This window comes from Micropterus dolomieu, linkage group LG01 (genome assembly GCF_021292245.1).
Source record: "Micropterus dolomieu isolate WLL.071019.BEF.003 ecotype Adirondacks linkage group LG01, ASM2129224v1, whole genome shotgun sequence".
Taxonomy (NCBI): domain Eukaryota; kingdom Metazoa; phylum Chordata; class Actinopteri; order Centrarchiformes; family Centrarchidae; genus Micropterus; species Micropterus dolomieu.
In genome coordinates this window covers 9,747,275-9,766,645 of record NC_060150.1, presented here as the reverse complement: position 1 = coordinate 9,766,645, position 19,371 = coordinate 9,747,275, and the positions used below count along the sequence as shown (strand labels likewise).

General features: G+C 38.1%; 1 protein-coding gene across 2 annotated transcripts in view; it reads right to left on the bottom strand.

The window, feature by feature from the left end:
* Positions 1–19,371, bottom strand: part of LOC123974868 (male-specific lethal 3 homolog) — a 63,127-nt gene that overhangs the window by 17,460 nt on the left and 26,296 nt on the right. The window contains exon 14 of one of the 2 annotated variants that reach the window (XM_046055863.1): positions 15,256–15,364. The exons of the other annotated variant lie outside the window; for it this stretch is intronic. Within the exon in view, the coding sequence (XP_045911819.1) occupies positions 15,271–15,364 (94 nt within the window). The 3' untranslated portion in view covers positions 15,256–15,270. Of the gene's footprint in view, positions 1–15,255; positions 15,365–19,371 lie in introns of those variants that run through there. 2 annotated transcript variants of the gene reach the window in all.

Genomic DNA, 19,371 nt, shown 5'->3' with positions numbered 1-19,371 from the left:
GTGTTCATGACCATGATGTTTTCCACTAATACCTTTGAACAAAATGAGAGGTGCTCTTGCCTTTGTGCCATAACTGATAGCTTCTGTTAAGATTTGGGTTCAGACATTTTCTTCTTAAATCTAATCTTCAGAGGCAGTAAAACTGATTCAGATTTTGTTATGCATCATCCTTCTTCTTCAAAAGAAGGAAAGGCAGCAATTCAGTTCACTAAGACTCACACGCTGGAGCAGAAATGCATAATAAATATGCAAGAAAATGAAACAAGATGGTTTATTAAACAAGTCTGCAACTTTTGAGTGGGGTGTGTGAAGGACATGCAGGACCTTTTACTTCTAAGCTTGTAATTTACTTCCACACCTCACTGATTCCACCTCCAGTTACTAGCCCACCCATTCAACTTTCAAAGCCTCTCTGAAAATGTTATGAACAGTGTTCCATCTCAGACGGCTCACTAGCAAAAGAAACATGTAAAAAGCATTTTCATTCTACAACTTCTGCTTTTTTTCTACTTTAAAATCTTACTTTAGGTTACTGACAACTCTACTATCTACAACTATAGGACACCATTATATATATATACACTACATGCTGCTATGGAATGACTTTATATCCTTACTAAAACAGTGTGCAGAGAATCAATCCAACAGTATCCACTCATGTTCTGCGAGCAAAAGGGGAAAGGTGCATTTGGCAGTGCAGACAACTTTAAAATAAGCAAAATGATCTGCCAACAGAATAAGAATATTTCACTTGCTACTTAAGGCCAACAAAACTTGAAACAAGTGAAATTCTCTAACACAAAAGCCACCTAGTAAGAAGAAATATCTTGTCAGACAAAAAACAAGTATATTTTGCCTTTAATTAAGATATTTAATCGTACTAAGATTTTAGTTTTTGCAGTGCTTAGGCTCACCAGATCATTTTGCATTTAAATGTTCATTTGAAAATAATAAATACAAAATTTAAATGCATTAATTATTTCTGTAAATTTCATAAACTATTTTTAAAATGGTAACATGGTGAAGGGTGCAAAACGACTTGTTTAGGGCTTGAAACATACAATGTCGGACTTGGAATTGCCTAGGGACTAGGTGGTCTGTACTTGGGACTTGGCGGGTGTCTTTTTGGAGCAGAGTTATAGGGTTTAAAAATGTAATTGAAAAATACCAAACTACTTTATTACTTTTTTTATTGCTACTTCGACTGTAAATGACTTTGTAACTTTTGCATGTTGTTTGTTTTTAGGTTTTATTGATATATTTTGACATGGCAACTTTAGTTGCTAGGAAATTTCACTCCTACAGCTGCTTCAGGGTCTTTATGCAGGTCATTGTCTATTGGAACATCCTCCGTTTCCGCCGGTATAACATTATTGTCTGTATAATATTCTCTCGTCTAATATCTCAATGACTATCAAGTCCCCCTGAGTGCGGCCATGCTTTGATTACATGTCATTAGCAGCTGCTCTATTAATCTTTTCTAATTGTTTCGGGTCCCCTAATACCGCTACTGACACTGCTAAATATGTTGTGTTTTCGTCTGGTGATTTCCAACAGCACTACTCGAGGCTCCGTGGCGTAAAAATCCTCTTTGTACACTTTTTCTTCCCTCAAATGAAGAGGATCAGGTGGTCGCATATAGAAATTTAGATTATGTTAATGATCTCATCTCATAGATGCATGAACAGGTGGCATTCATCAGGTTGAAATTAGCAATTTGGTGCAGTTTGTTTGAGTTTGGTGAATTTGACTTGGAAGACTTACACAGGCAGACCTCAAAGGAAAAAAAAGGCTTTAGGATAAGATTATGAAAACGTTCTTATATGAGGCCCAATGACTTTTCCCCACCATTTAACATTCGGGGCCCTATTTTAACTGCACAAGCAAAACGACGCAAAGCTGTAAGTCTAAGCTGCCATTCTGCCAATTATTCTGCCTGACAGTTATTTCTCTCCATGTGCAAGAGTCAAAGTCACGTGGCCAATCCACAGCTTTCCTTTCCCAAAGTCTAAATTAAAAAATCTGTTTTATTTAAAAAAAAGTAATAATCTTTACAGTCCATGAAAGTGTTAAGTACCTGAGGGACAGCACAACAGGACCTTTCTTTTATCTTTCAAGGCTGCTGTCTGATCTCTCCGCTCGGCTGATTTAAAACAGCAATGCTTATTACAGTGAGGACAGATAGGAACGCCGCTGCCATCCCACTGCTGGTTAGTGTCCCATAGAGATAAGAGGAGAGAAGGCAGTCTGCTCGCCTCTGTCCACTAATGAATAACAATATAGTCCAAGGTCGCCACTCAAGTGTGAGTGACTACGTGAGTGTGTGAGAGACAGAAAACTGAGCAAGACAAGTGTGTGTGCTGCATTATTACACACCACATTGGCATTCAGCACTCATTCACCCTCTGGTCTACGGTGGCTGACACGCACGTCGAGTTAATCATTAACCTGTCTGTGTTAGTGTGTGTTGTGTATCTGTATCTACACATCTCTTCTGTCTCCTTCAAAAGAGCAGAACGCAGCATGTAGCAAAATATAACAATTAATTAAAACATATCACATATAACAAAATAAGCACAATAATATCAAGAACAACAAAGTGACATCGCGTAGTTGAAATGCTGTGTATTGAATCATATCCAGCATAAAATAAAACATCTGGCTGATAAAGCTGATTCTTTTTTCTGCCAGCAGAATCTGGACTTTGATGACTTTGACAATCCCTTGAGTCTGTGGTGGTGTTCATGCATAAATCCCTGTCACCTTTGCAACAGGCATCTCAATTCTTATTCTGTATTCTGCAGACCACTGTCAAATATTTACAGAACCAACCCTATCTGCTGTAAAATATGGTTATGTACTAATTATTGCACTTTGATCTGAACCCTACTGCTACCTGGTTTACCTTCACTGGCAATGCTTTGTTTCAATTCAGGAAGTGTGGCAGTGTCATATGGTCCCAGGGAGGTGGTCAGCGTGGATGTTGTGGCGTACAAAGCATGGAACTCCGCAGGCTGACTTTAGCATCCTGCACCCCACATAGGGTTAGGCTAAGGCAGCTAGAACACTTGGTTGGAAAAAGTATTCGTGTCTCGTTTCATGCTTCAAGTCAACATGAATTATTTCAGCCTTTTTCTAACCTCAACTGACTGCCTTGAGTTATGAAAATAAGAATCATGCTTTAGGTACCGCAAGCGGATGTTGTAGGGAAAACAAATGAAATATGTTCACACTAAACATTTTGCAGATGTTACCAGTGTGAACTTTTCCATGTCATGGAGATAAAATACAAAATATTTCTTTGGAGACATAGTTCAAGACAATTTTCAGGTACTTGCACTTGACTGTTTTCATATTATGTTACTTTATAAATTATTTGACAGGTCTAGCTGCTGCTTTTCAAAATATTTTACAGACAAAAATGGATGATGGATATAATGATCCACCTTGACCAACAACATTAACACACTGCTTGATCCAATAATATGATATTACACTGACCATTCTCCGTGAGTACTTTTACATTTTGTTGCTAATATTTCTATACTTTTACTTAAATAAAAGTCTAAATGGAGGACTTTTACTTGGAGGAATGTATTATTATAGTGTGGTATTGTTACTTAAATTACGTGAATACTTCGTCCACAACTAGAGAAAACAGAACTCGACCAAAATAAAGTTGCGCTTTCTCAAACAGCATTAATTTAACTAAAACTGGTGACTGCGACAAAGAATATTTTTAACTTTGTAAAAAGCTTTCAAAAAGCTAGTATTTAATCTAAAATAAGCTGAAATAAAAACTGAATTGTCCCATACTATACAAAGCAAACAAGTTACAAGACAAAAACAACAGTCTACATGCCCAATGTGTCCACAATGAAATGTCCCTTTGGAATTTCAAATTTTAATTAGTGGTGCTATAGCGCAACATTTGGATGACTGGACCCCTGTATGGATTGTGTCCCATTGTGTTCCTACCCACAAGCAAAAAGGTGTCGTGATACAAGTTGGATATGTATCGTAAAAGCTATGGAATAATAAAAAAGGAGAAGAAGGCCGCAAGCCGTGCAAAGAATGCATATTTTAAAACATTAGAATAGCTTTGTGAATGGTTTATGGAGGTCTGGATGTACATAACTGTTTACTTCACCAGGTATCTTTAAGTTACTTTATTTTTATTAATTTTTTTTAGAGGTGGTGTCTTCTTTTAAATAAATAAATCATGTCGCACTCTGATTTACTGGGTAGCAACGCCATGTGAGGTATTCAGTCATACAATTACCTTGTCCTTTACTTTAATTATTTTTTTTGATTCTTATATGTATACCTGATTGCTCTGTAGCATCCAGTTCCTGTAGTCCACTCCAACATTATACAGTGATTTTAATATGCTGTCCAGTCTACACTGCATCATAATGATATATGAACACAATAAAAGTGCAAATCAGTCATTTTCTGTCACCACACCAATGACACATGACTTCCCAGCATGCATTTCTGGCCAGCTCCCTATCTTTACAGGGGATAAAGCAGACAACACCCTTCGCATGCACGCACACAAATACACACCAACTTTGTGTGACTCGTCTAAACAATGAGATCATAGAATTTCATTCCCGCACACCTTTTAATCCAACTGGCAATCTCTCTCTTTCTCTCTCTTCCTTATGACACAGGCCTAATCTGGTAGGGCAGTCAACACTACAGCAAATGAGGGAGGGTGTGAGAAATAGGAGAAAATGACTGGATTGATCCAACAAGGGTGAACAAGGGAGGTGCAGGGAGAGATGATGAGTGCGAGGGATGGAGAGGGAGAGGGATGGAGAGAGAGAGAGAGAGAGAGAGAGAGAGAGAGAGAGAGAGAGAGAGAGAGAGAGAGAGAGAGAGAGAGAGAGAGAGAGAGAGAGAGAGAGAGGTCAGGCAGGATAAATGGATGAAGGGAGAGATGGATATTCAAAAGTGAGGGGTTGTAAGATGAAGGTGTGATGTGGGAGTTGATGGATTGGGAGAGGAGAAGATTGGAGGATGGAATGAACAAAAGAGATGGGGAAAAGGGCCAGAGGGGAAAATATTATATGACAAGAAGAGACGAGAAGTGAAAGGGCTTTTAACTTTATATATACACAGAATATAATACTGTTCAAGATCAAGTGGAGGTTTTACTTGGGGATTTTGTAAGACAGGAGGAAGGTCAACAAACAAAGCTGGTATTTTTTGGGGAAAGCATTTAAAAACAGAATTTTAAGCACAGTACCTGAAATCAGTTTCTACCCTTGTAAATGTATATCAGCTTTCATCAGAAGATTGGCTTTGTTTGCCGCCAGGTCTGCAAACAAACTGCCTCTAGCAGATTCGTCAACATAAATTCAAACGAACAAGTGAAAGCTTTTACTGATATCTGTCATAAAAAAACCTCCTTACTGCAAATATCCGCTCTTGTTGACTAATTACCTGCCTAATGCACATTTCAACTTTCTGTCAGTGTTCTATCATTAGCGTATGTGTAAGCTTTTTGGTTAATGTTGACCATTTGTGAATAATGTTTCTTACTGAAAACCATTGCAAGGAAGGTGAATAATATAATTTGCACACAGCACAATATTCGTCCACTATAGCTATTAATCTGACATAGCTAATGTTTTGTTGCATCTTCACCTACATTTGGTGCCAACAATGCCATCCACCTACTCTAATCTCAATAAATAAATAGAATGAATTCTCGCATAAACTAGAGGAAATGATTAGCAATATGACTTTCTTATTGCGCAGACCGGATAATCAAACTTTGACACTAATGTTGCTCTGAGACTGGTTTCCCCCATGTTCAAGCTTTGAGGATCATACTTAATCAATATTTGAGAGTGTAACAAATCTTATAATTATAGTATATATATAGTCAATAGTACAGTCCCCTCCAAAAGTATTGGAACAGTAAGGCAAATTCCTTTGTTTTTGTTGTTCACTGAAGACATTTGGGTTTAAGATCAAAAGATTAATATGAGACAAGAGTTCAGAATTTCAGCTTTTATTTCCTGGTATTCACATCTACATGTGTTAAACAACTCAGGACATACCACCCTTTGTTTGAACCCACCCATTTTTCAAGTGAGCAAAACTATTGGAACATGTTACTGACAGATGTTTCTTGTTGCCCAGGTGTTGCCTTTTTGATAAGGATTTGTTCAAGAATCTGTACGAATTGTGACAAAAGACATTTTATAGTTGATAATAAGTCATGAGTCAGTGCAGTTTTTAAGATTTGTAATGTTGACAATTACAAAGCTACCTTAGACATGCTGTGACATTTGTGTACCTCAATTTCAGTAACATGTTGTCCGACTTACAGTGACATAAGACACCCGCAAAAAGTAAAAAAAAAAACAATGGCTGATACATACCCTGGCTCATTTGTTGGTCTAGCGCTAATTGATTTTTTTAATGCAAAGTGTATAATTCATGGACCTAAGACGCAGGTAAAGTTTTCTCATTCACCATTTTCCTTAATGGGGTTTCAGTGGCTTCATTAGCCTACCTTAGCAAAAGCAAGTCTCTGGATAATATCTGATTCACTGTACCAGACATGGATCAAGTTGGATCAACATCTTTCAGGTCACTTGTTTTGATAAATTACAGGCACACAGGTTGGGAGTTTTCCAGTACAAACAATACACTGTATTCCAACAAGCACAAAAAATTAGTTAAAGTGCATCTCTAGACAAAGACCAAAACTTGTAGTTCAATTTGAGCTGAGCCAGATGTTTGACATCAAGTGCCGCACAGATCACTGATGTATTTTGGATGTTAGTTTAATTAAAAATATTAAACACTTTCTATCCATCTACTAATTTTCAAAATAAATTATCAGAATTTTTAAGCCTTTTTGGTGTTCCACCAGATAAAATCCAGTAAAACTTTTCCGCAGGCCCATGAGAATCCTGTTTTTACATTAAAAGTTTGTCTTATGTTCTCCCAGAGCAGGGAGTTTTTATCTGCCTGGCATACCTGCTGTACCTGGCAGCAACCAGACGGTTTCTGACGCATTAAACCAGTTGAGTGTTCCATGTGGGTTTTAAACAAATAATACATTTGGCTCAGGTCTTCTTTGTTTCTGTCTCTTCTTTTTTCCCCTTGCCTCCTGCTGTCAGCCTACTAAACGTCCCTCTTCAATAACGAAGCTTGTCGGAGACACTTAGGAGATAAGGAATAGTGAGAAACGACGGGAGCCATTTGTCATCTCACAGTATATTAGCAAGCTGTTGGCTGCCCCGGACCCCTGAGCGCTTTGTGGGGGTCGCTTCAGCGCAGGAGCTGTAAATACACAAAAAAACATCTTCCAAACAGTCACGTCTTCCTCTAGAGCAAATATTCACTCACTGGTTGCATGGCACGCAAATATTGTCATCATGCCCGGCGTGCACACACATCAAAATGTGGAGATGGAGTCTCATATGTAGACAAATTGTCAAATGCTAGTAGCTATACTTCAAGCCCAGCATGACCTTTAATGTGTGCACATGCACACACTTAATAAGCCCGATTGCTCATGAGTTATGTGTTGGTTTTTCTTGTGAGCCACATCTTTAGGGGGTGACCAGCAAAGCCAAGAGAAAATACCTACTACCAATCATTTTTAACTGAGTTTATTTGTGAAAAACTGCTGCTCATTGAATTTAGGGACTAACAGTGTGATTACCAGACTAAGGACCATGATGTGTGATGGCAATGGGGGGGCAACAATCCCAGTGTTGCTGGACATAAGTGGGCAGCTCTTCCAGTGATGATAGAACAAAAGTGGAAGTAATAATTAAGAGTTTTTCCTGGAACATAAGCTGGGAGTTGAAATTGCAAAACTTGAGATTTTAAGAAGCAAGACTCAAATAAATTATTACTACTGCACAAGTCCTGTCTATGCGACTAACAGATACAATGCTTTGTGTTTTCTAAAATTAGACTAACTTCCAACTTCAGGTGCGCCTGAAAACGCATTTGAGATAGGGAACTAATACCTCTGAATGGTTTGATAGGCATTTACATCAAAGCGGCTGCAGGAAGTGATGAGGGCAATAGATAGGGAGAGCTAGTGTCCAGTGTTTCATGTTGACACCATCAACAAGCCATTAGATGCAACCACTGATACTTCATTTATTTACTTTCTATTCCACGTCATTCTAATTCAAGGTTGGAGTGCATTTGAGCAAGATTTGAACAGGTCAGCAAATAGACCCAGAATATGTATGTCTTGGCTCTTGCCAACAGACTAATTCCGTGTTTCTCAACGGGGGCAGTACCACCCCCAGGGGGTGTTCAGAATATGAAGGGGGCGCTGGAAGCAAAATTTAAGAAAGGGGGTGGCTGAGCTGCTCTTGGGGGGCGTTTGTTGAGGTGAAAGTTTTAAGGCGAGTTTAAACAAAATATTCACAACAATAAGAGTTTAAACTTTCAACTCTTTGCAAAAAACTGTGGTTTGCAACATTAAAACCTGCCAGTTTACTCCACTGCGACTACACGAGACACTATGTATCGTCAGTCTTCTTCTTTTGAGTGTTTCTGTCAGCTGCTTGTGGAGCAGCTGTGTGCTGCCTTCATGGGAACGGGAAGTCACAGTTACTATGTAAACTCTGGAAAATGGGCGCCCTGTTTCTTGGATATTCCGCTGTCGGACATCCCCTGAAAGCAACTTCGTCCAGCATCCTGCAACTGATGAGACACCAGCGAGTGCCGTGAAGTGGATCCATCTCGCACTGTGTATCGCAGCCAGTTCGTGCCCAAATGGTAACATGACTTGTAGAGTTTTAATAGGCTATAAAAATGTAACGTCAAAAACGGAGGCACAGTCTCGCTCTGTTTGGGACTGTGAGCTGCAGTTTATCATATCTGCTGAAGTTGTGTGAATTTGTGGTGAGATTTCTGTCTGATCACAGGTGTTGTCGTTAGTTTAGTTTTGATTAAAAGGTGCCACATTCACATTTAAAGAGTTTACTTCCCCAAACAAAAGGCACAAAACAGGAGGGAAGACTAAATTATGTGTGTTGACTCAGCAGGGATGATATTAAATAAGTTGATCTACAGGAGAAACTTTCTTAAAAGCAAATGTCTGAGAGCCTACTGCATTATATTCCATTATATTTATATATTTTTAATTGTCACCTGCCACCTGAATTTTGTGTTTCCCTTAATAGAAATAAAAACATTTCCACCAGACATTGGTGCAGAAAAGGCAGAAATTTAATGCTCAATATCTCCCACTTAGTGCCACCTCCAAGAAAACAGTATCTGAGGTCACACACATTCTGGGAGCACAATTACATTTTACATTACTATTTACATAGCTTTCTTCTTCCCTCGGAAAGTAATAAATCTGTATTTTGCCATTCAATTATGTGGGTTTTTTTTTCATGTTTTTAATAACAGTAGTAACAACAAAAATATTAATAATACTAATCAACAATATTCAGGCCAAATAGCCAACATCTTTTTTGATGGGGGGCGGTGAGGGACCTGGATAATGGACAGGGGGGCGCTACACCAAAAAAGGTTGAGAACCACTGGTCTAATTCAACTGAGGTTAAATAAGGAAGACCACCTTAATCCGTACAATCAGGTAACTCTAACCTGTGAGCCCACAGTAACTGATGCAGTGTGGCCATGAAATTGTCAGCCTCAAATTTGGCTTAGGTACAGAATATATCACACACAATATAAGCATGGTGCAACTGGAAAGACCCACACATTATTATTTAATTTTGTTTTGCAGGTAGTTTTCAGAAAAGCATATTGCCTGTTCACAAACTGAATACTGATGTTAAAAACAGGCTGTAAAAGCCGTTAAATGATGCACACTATTGCTGCTGGCTCAGTGGTGCTGAATTTGTGCGGCAGTTTGAATGCTCTTTAAACAAAATCTAAATAAAACACACATTTTCAGCACATTCCAGCAGTAAAACACAAGCTTCCTATGTAAATTAAGCACAATTCTACTTCAAAGAAATATACTTGTGAGTCAGTTGGGCATGAACGTTGTGGAATCAATCAATATTATGTGTATAATAAATATTATGGTTGACAGAAAACACATCGATCTTTTAACATCTGTTGTAGTCACTTAACATGCAAGAGAGCACAGCCCAGAACATATGTGACTAAGTGGCAAATGAGTTTTAAATTTCACAGTTCCTACAGTAGACATGCTGAGACAAGCAGCATTGGATAACCCCGTTGAATGTAAAAGTTTTTTAACTGGCGGGGCCGCTGCCAGATCTGCATTTAGTCATTAAAGGATTGTGTAGCTCATCTGACATTTATGAAAGATCTCTGACTGTTTGGAAACAGAGGGCGGATTTGAGCTGCAAATCCCCACTTAGTATAACAGTGCTACATGTCTGGTCCACACGCCTAGATACACACACAAACTCATACACTCATAACTCCGACTACGGATATTGTGTGGGTGGGATTTCCCAGTGAGATTACCATCATCTGCTTCCATTAGCTCCTACAAGAAGAACAATGAGACTAAACAGTCCAAAAACCAACCAACCAAGAATAACACACAAACATCCTGCTGATGCTCTGTCAGTACAAACACACTGGGTTTTTCGGCTTGTAATGTGGTATTGATGGTTCAGCCTTGTTGGTCAATGACGTGGTCAGCTCTTTTGGTGATGTGTCCATCTTTTCTTACACATACACACATGTCAGCACAACTGTAGCAGCGTTTACAGTACATTAATTGCAGTGTGGTGCATGGCAGTAACTTGCTGGGAGAACAAATACTAGCTTCAGTGTGCAAACTATACCATAGCTTTCAGGGGAGCTATAATAACAACAATTATTATTATTATCATCATCATCATCATCATCATCATCATCTGTAGCCATTTTGCTACAATTACGCTTCACACAACAGCTGCGACTGTGTTTGCGACTTGACCTTTCTTTTTTCCGTGAGAGGGAAGAACAGGACAGGAGATTGTGGAGCGACCGGTGATCATTCCCTCTGGCTGGATAAAGTCTGATTTTACGCATGGATCCATGATGATAGAGAAATATAGAAATTCATGGCAATAAAGACCCCATAAAATATCAAGAATCAATTTTTTATGGGCGCTGATGTCTTATTAAGGGGAGCTAAGCTCCCCCAGGCTCCCCCATAGTTCGCACCCTGACTAGCTTTGTTTTTTAGAGCAGGTGAACCTTTGTTACTGTGTTGGTGGATCACAATGCAACTTTTTAATTTAACTTTTATTTCATTTAACAAGGAGTAAAAGACTCATTAAGATTAAAAAGATCTTGTCCCGGTCAAACATAACAAACAAACCTTTAAAAACTTAGATGTACCTGATGTACCAGATGTACCTGCTTCCAAGTAATTTAGAATCACTTTAAATGTGTCTATGAGACCAGCTCCCAAAGATTCAGGTGATTATGCAACTAATTCCAAGACAAGGTTGCAGCATACTTAATGCCCTTTTGCTAGTTCAGTATGGACTTTGGGGACAGTTAGTGGAAATATGTCCTGGGAGCGAATACTATAAAATCCCGTAATTTTTATAGGCTGTGCATCATTAGGTAAGACTTGGAAAACATCAGGAAAAACGTGCAGTTCACAGAAATATACCTGCTTTCATAGACACTGTATTTAAATGATTTTTTAGATAGGTCCACAGGTTTTTCACACGTGCTTTTATAGTGTGTGTTTAGATTTTCATACATGCAACATACATGTAATACATTATCATTTCAAACAAGTATCTAAAATATGATTACCTTGATCTTGGCAAGTTGTCAAACTTTTCTTAGCATTTTCAAAATCAGCCACAGAGTCAGGCCCAAACTGTATGGCTGCAAACAGCAGCAGGTAATTTTCAAGACATTTGCTATCAAATCAAAGCTACAGCAGCAGCTGACAGCCCATTTCTGTTGGCAGATCTGCAAGTAGGGTAGCACTTGTACTGTACTTTTCAGGAAGTGGCAATAAATAATACTCAAAAAATACTGAATAGGAAGAATAGAGTATGTGATTGTTACTGTGGTATTTTTTGAGGATGCATTTCAAATCATTTCCGTTTGCTTTCTGCGGCCAACAGGCATTTACATGAATTTCCATCTCACAGGCGGAAGAAGAAGTGGATGAGGAGGAGGACGACAGCGACTAGACTTTGAGCATTTGCCAGCAAACTAATCGGCCTATGACCGATTTGGCCTCAAGGCCCTTCCAAGCCGACCTGACCAATCCAAGCACAAACATTCTGCAGTGCAGCGGAGTACAGAAGTGGAGCGGCTTATAAATCAAAGGAAGAGCATTTTCAATAGACACAAAACTTCTCTGCACTTTTTGGACAACTGAGAGAATTGGATTTGGTCTCTAACAAAGCAGCCGAGATATCTTATTTAGCTCACAGAAAAAAGCTACAGTGTCCACCGGGAACCAATAAATTTCATCACATTCAATTTGTACTCAAATTTTAGTGTAACGTTTGCCATTCCTCTGAAAGTAAGGCTTATTTAATAGGATATGCCAATGCAATGGTTAGTATTGGTTTTCTCTTAGTCTTACATGTATTGTGTTGTATTGTTCGATGAAGTATTTCGCATTAGCGTATACAGCAGCAAAGAAAAATTTAACTATTGTTTTTGATTTTTGTTTGTGAATCATGACATTTTATTATGTAAGTTCTGGAAATATGGTTTTCATGGCAGCATTTGTATGGTAAAAAAGATTATATCCCTTTCACGCATAGTGGTCACTACAGTGGACACTAGAGTGTTATGCCATACACTGCCACCGTCTGGTAAACCATTTTAAGTGCAACTTAAATTCGTCAAAACCAAGATGGCCGACAGACTATCGTAAATGCTGAGCAGCTCAGCTAAATCTTGCCATTCCTCCAATTATAGGAGACCTCTGCAGGTAAATACAATTTGGTAACATCTAGTAACAACTAAGGAGTAGTACAATTGTTAAATTTTAAGTATTGATTTTATGATGGGAGGAAATTACAATTAATCATCTGTCTATTAAATTGGACATTATGCATCACTGGCTATATTTCAACTACAATTAACTATTACTGAGACTTTGTTTTTCTTGAAAATACTTCATGTGCACTAACTTTTTTTTATGTAAATCAATGGATTTATGTTACACTTGCAGTTTTTGTAACAAAAACAATATTTTGTGCAGATTAGTAACATGAGTAACATTTAGTGTGTTGCAGCAAGTAATAGAAAGGCATTCAGGATAGTGGAGCAAATTCCATCAAAATCTAGTAAGTATAATACTAGTGGCAATGATAATGAATGGCTGCCAGAAATAGGACAATCCCCAAATGCTAGCAGCAGTGATGCTGGAGCTGAGGGTACTGAGAAAGAGAGGCTGAGGAGTCAGAAGTGAGGTTCAACGTTTATGTATTGCATGAAACTGCATTAGAATATGTTAAAATTTGTGACCACATTGGTTTAACAACATTAAAAATATAGTTTTCACATACTATATCATTTTATTCATCATTAATACATTAGTAGACATGTAAGAAACTCCTTGAAAAATGTGTCTAATTTTATTTTGCATGCCTAAAGAGCAATAAAAACACATAGGAAACAAATCTTGACAATGGCTGTCATAATTCATGCATGAAAGGGATATAGTCAACAGAGAAAAATTTGTTAGGATGTTGTTGTGATCCTTACAAAAGCATGAGTACAATGTGGTTGTATTAAAAAAAAACACTTTAAACTCTGTTTTATAATCTTAATTTGTTTTATTTTATGTACAGTTCACATACAATAAATATGTTTTGTATTAAATTGTTAGGTATCTCATACTCCAGAATACAGAACAAAGCTCCAGATTTCACCAAGCCTTGTAGTGCAATAGGAATGAGAAAAGCATCACAGCAGGTTCACGTGATTTCCCTTGTATAACAATGTGTGTCACTCATTCTGCATCTGCTGAGTCAACATTCAAATGTTTGGAATATCAGTGGTTTGAAAACCGGGAACAGCAGGTGGAGAGATTGAAAGAAAATCAGTCCACGCCTGCCTGTCTGTCTGAATCTGAATCAAATTTCATTTGTCTGCTTTCTGGGCCACATGTTTCCTGGCCAATGACCTATCACCTCATTGCTGTAATCCTTCAACAATGATGCTGCGATCTGGCGCTTCCTCAATCTCACAGTCCACAGCTGACCAGCAGCTGCATGGGTTTATGTTTAGGTAGAATAAAAAAAAAGTAGACAGAAGGGTAAACTCACTTCCTTTCTACTTTTCTCTTCCAGATGCTATTGTTACAAAACAAACTATAACAGACTAGAACAAACTAGAATAGTTGTATGTTTTAACTATTCATTCATATTTATTTCGTAGCCACACAGCAAAATCCTCACACCACTCCTGAAAACATATGTTCTGTTAATCAAAACCACCCGTCATATTCTTATGGGCTGGCATTTGTGTTAGTAGAATCTGAATTTGAATTATTTAAATCTGAATTTGAATTGCTCAGCTTTAGAGATGTTTCAATACCATTTTTTCCCCTCCCGATACAGATTCCGATACTCATGCTGTGGGTATCGGCCAATACCGAGTACTGATACCGATACCAGTTTGTTAAAAAAAAAGAAAAAGATCATACTACGCCTGCATGACTGTGATATGATTATCATTGTGGTAAGGCCTGGCTCAGGTTAAACCCTCTGTAAAACATGAATGAATACAGCAAATGGAAGCCATTTATTTTTAAATATATTTTTAAATAGAACAGTAGAAACAGTAGTGCAACAGCAACTTAACTAAATAAATATAGGAATAATAATTTTTTTTAAATTAAAGTGCAGCCACAATATATATAAAACAGTAGTCCAACACTAACCTATAAAGTAAACATAAAAAAAATACAAATCAAAAGAGCAGCAGCTACACAGTAAACAAAAAATACTTTAAAACAAGTAGGCACACTGCAGTAGCATTTTAGCAATTTAGTATTGCTCATAATTTCAACTGGTACAAGGAGCACACTTTGCAGCAGCGCCCGCCAGGGTGGGAAGCCGAATTTGGTTGACTCCCCAGTACTGGAATGGGCTGTCTGAGCGTGGGTCAAATATGTCTGTATTTGAACTTGTGTGCGTGTGCTACTTGCCCCACGTTCCTCATCATGCTTCTGCAGGATTTCCTCGAATAGGCCTTTCAAGCTGCTCTTTCTGCTGCTGCTGCTGCTGTCTGGCTGTGCTTCCATACGTGGCGCTTTATGGGGGTTTTCTGGCACTGTTTCCCTCAGTTGTGGTCCTGGTCAGTGACTCCTCCATCTTCTCCACCTCTCGGGTCAGAGCATCCTTGGCATGCTTGATGCTGTCCTCCTGTGAAGTATCTAAAAACAATGAAAAAATAATAAATAAATGTCTTAATGTGTAAAATAAACAAATAAACAACCTCCTCCATAGTAGCTTTTAGTGGTAACATATTAATGCATTAGTAATCAATAATAATGCAATATCTAGTTATCCAAAACACCATTTCAAAATATTGTTTATAATATAGACATTTAATAAAAATATTAGACATACCTGTCTTTGAATACCCCTCGGCGTGCAGCACCGCACTTCGAGGGGTAAATGTTGACTCTCTGTCCACCAAGTGTGACGTTAAACCAAATGTCCGTGGTAAAGCTGATTGCATGCACGTCTTTCAGCATACACGAAATGTGTTCCCTAACTGTCACGTATAATTTGGGTAGCACGGTTTCGGAGATATATTTACGACCTGGCAAAGAGTACCTTGGCTCCAAATGCTCCATTAAGTGACGAAATCCCACATTTTCGACGACAGACACGGGTTGGTGGTCCAGGACAATAAACTCCAAAATTTTGTCGGTTATCTTTGTTGCTTTTTGGCTGTCTTTGGGGAATTTATTTTTAATTTAATTTTTTACCGCTGGAAGGCAGTTTCCAGAGTTTGCTGCTGCAGTACGTCCTTCTTTTTCCCCTTAGCTTTGGTAAAATCGTCGTGCTCTTTAGCGTGACGTGTCTTCAAATGTTTGATTAAGTTGCTGGTGTTGAAATTTGCAACACTCGTGCCACCCCTCGAAATTGCTTCTTTGCATATATTGCATGTCGCCGTCTTACTGGTGGGAACATCCACTGTGCTAACATTAGCTCCTTTTAAGGTAGCGTCAGGTGATCAATTCTTCTTTGCTCTAAAACAGCAGCTGCCAACGGCAGCACAGCGCAACTGTTTTAAGAGCGCCGAAGAAGAACTGTGTCAGAGCTAACGGAGCTAACCAGTAAATAGATTCCTATTTCTAATAAATTATGTGGTATCGGATTGGTGCCCGGACTCCAGTACTCGCCGATACCGATACCAGCATTTTCGGTGAGTATCGGAGGCATTTTTGATACTCGGAATCGGAACAACTCTACTCAACTTGAATAATCACATTAAAAAATTTAATTTGAATAGAATAGTTTGAATGTGTATTGTTTAACTTAAATAACTGTATTGAAAAACTGAATAGCATAATTTGAAAGTGAATTTATTAGTTTGAAACTGAATTCCAATAAACTTGAAACTGAACTTTTCTACTGAAAACTGATGCTGTTCAACTTGAGTACCTGTAAGGTAGCCCCACCTTTAAATACACTCTGCTTTATCGGCTATTTTCCTCTAAATGAGACCAAAATTTACGAAATGAACATCATACTGAACTTGCAACTGACAATTCATAGTTTTCAGTCATGACATGCGCGGCGACCTGGAGGGCATAACAACAGACCAACATAGTGGCTCACACCGCGACTACCCCATACAGATGCCGCAAAAGCAGTCAAATTTTATTTGGATCACCTTTCAACTTAAGAAAAAAATAAAAATATGAACACGAACTGCAAGTGTTGGGCATATCCGATCCATATAACGTTACAGCATCCGCTTCCGCATTTCTACTGTTAAAAACCGCCATGTTCCTGCCGCTGCTCGACTGCAGGAATGTTTACTTTTACCTTTTGGGGAATCCCTCATCTAACACAGCCCAGGCTTGTCTCCTCCTCGATTAGTAAATCCGAAAGCACAACAACCATTCAGCATTTTGGCAACGCACAAGTAACAAACTCAAAGTAACAGTGTATCACTTGGTTATTGGTTGGCAGGCAGCGGAATATAACGTCTTTTTTGCCCTCCAAGGAAGCATTTTACTTGGAAGGTGACGTCACATGAAAACTATGAATAGAGTTCATAAACTCATTAGGAAAGTGTTTACTGAGGTGTTTACTGAAAGTGTTTTTAACTGATGTCAGTTAAAAAGTGTTTAACTGATGTCAGTTAAAAAGTGTTTAACTGATGTCAGTTAAAAAGTGTTTAACTGATGTCAGTTAAAAAGTGTTTAACTGATGTCAGTTAAAAAGTGTTTAACTGATGTCAGTTAAAAAGTGTTTAACTGATGTCAGTTAAAAAGTGTTTACTGAGGTGTTTACTGAAAGTGTTTTTAACTGATGTCAGTTAAAAAGTGTTTAACTGAGGTGGGAAGCTTATTTTGCCATTATTTCTGATGGAACTGGACTTGTTTTTGCAGTGGAGTCGCCCTCTGCTGGTTATTGGAAAGAATGCAGGCTTGATCTGCACTTAATAGACTCTTAGCTAAGCCCCGCCCCCCTTAGTTACTGTTGCTAAGTCCGACAAACTGTCGGCGCTGCCACTGTCTATTACTGCACAGGATTTGTTGGAAAACGCGATCTCAGAAAGAAGCAGACAGTTTTGCAGTTGCATTACACATTTGAAGGTTGTATTCAGACTGTCAAACTGACGTGAAAAAAATGAAAGATGGAAGCTAAAGCCTACCACTCACACAGTACAAGTGAACAACCACAACCGCCGACGAATTAAACAAAAGACAATGATATGAACGACAACAACATTGTTCCTGTAAAGCTAGGTAGGCCTCTATTCATTATTACAATCATTAAAAATCAGAACAGTAGGGCTTTATCACATTACATTCAATTGGAAGTTAGCTAGCATTAGCTAACTTACATTACATTAGGAACAATCCACAGCCGACATTTTTCTGGATTTATTTCAGGTTTTGGAAAGAGAATAAATCGTAGTTCTCCTTTCAACCTCTCTGGGTAGCAACTGTAACTATTACAAGTGCCCCAGGAACAGCGTTTGACCATATCTTAGAAAAATACAGCCAAAAAAAGCTAGAAAACAACGCCTTTTGCATTAGAGTCAATGGAGCGCAGCCATGAAAGGGTCGGACCTCAGTTAGAGCGAGTCCTATACTGCGCTGTGATTGGCCAGCTGCGTATTCAGGGCGTGGCTTAGTGAAGGGTCAATTGCTCCTCCTGAAGAAACTTGAACTGTCTTTGACCTTAAAACTGAATCTTGTGGATTGAAATTGAAATGAGAGAAGTGAATTTGAATTGAGAGAACTGAAAGTGAAAGTACATAAAGAGTTGAATTTTTAGTGCGGCTCAAAAACAGTTTCAGTTGCAACTGAATTCAGTTTCATAATATTATATTCAGTTTCAAGTTTATTGGAATTCAGTTTTAAACTAATAAATTCAATTTCTAATTATTCTATTCAGATTTTCAATACAATTATTCAAGCTGAGCAATTCAGATTCTACTGACACAAATATCAGCCCATATATTCTAAACATGTTCATTTTAAACTACTTGTTAACACTACAGGTAACAACTATATTATTGTTACAATTATTTTTCATAAACAGTCAAACAACCAATGTTTTGGTTAGGTCATGTTTGCAGTCATACTACTAGTGACAGTAGCTAGATGTTTCAACCATTGATCCATTACTTACAGCTAACTATTTGAACTATTTCCCCATTACCTTCTGCTATATTAATCATTTAGTCATTGCTTTTAGCTAGTTTAACCATTTATCCATTACTTACTTAAGTCATCAATTACTTTTAACTATTTCACAATTTATCTCAATTTATTAGTTTGCTGGCAAATGCTCAAAGTCTAGTCGTCGTTGTCCTCCTCCTCCTCCACTTCTTCCGCCTGTCAGATGGAAATTCATGTAAATGCCTGTTGGCCGCAGAAAGCAAACGGAAATGATTTGAAATGCATCCTGAAAAATACCACAGTAAAAATCACATACTATACTCTTTCAATTCAATATTTTTGATTATTTAATGCCACTTCCTGAAAAGTACACTACAGCTGCTACCCTACTTGCAGATCTACCAATAGAAATGGGCTGTCAGCTGCTGCTGTAACTTTGATTAATACTTTTTTTCAAATATTTTACTTTTAGCTAACAATTTGAACTGTTATTTCATCACTGTTAGCTATATATTTATCATGGATCTTTTACTTTTGGTTTACTGTTCAGGCATCTTTGGTCACTTGCT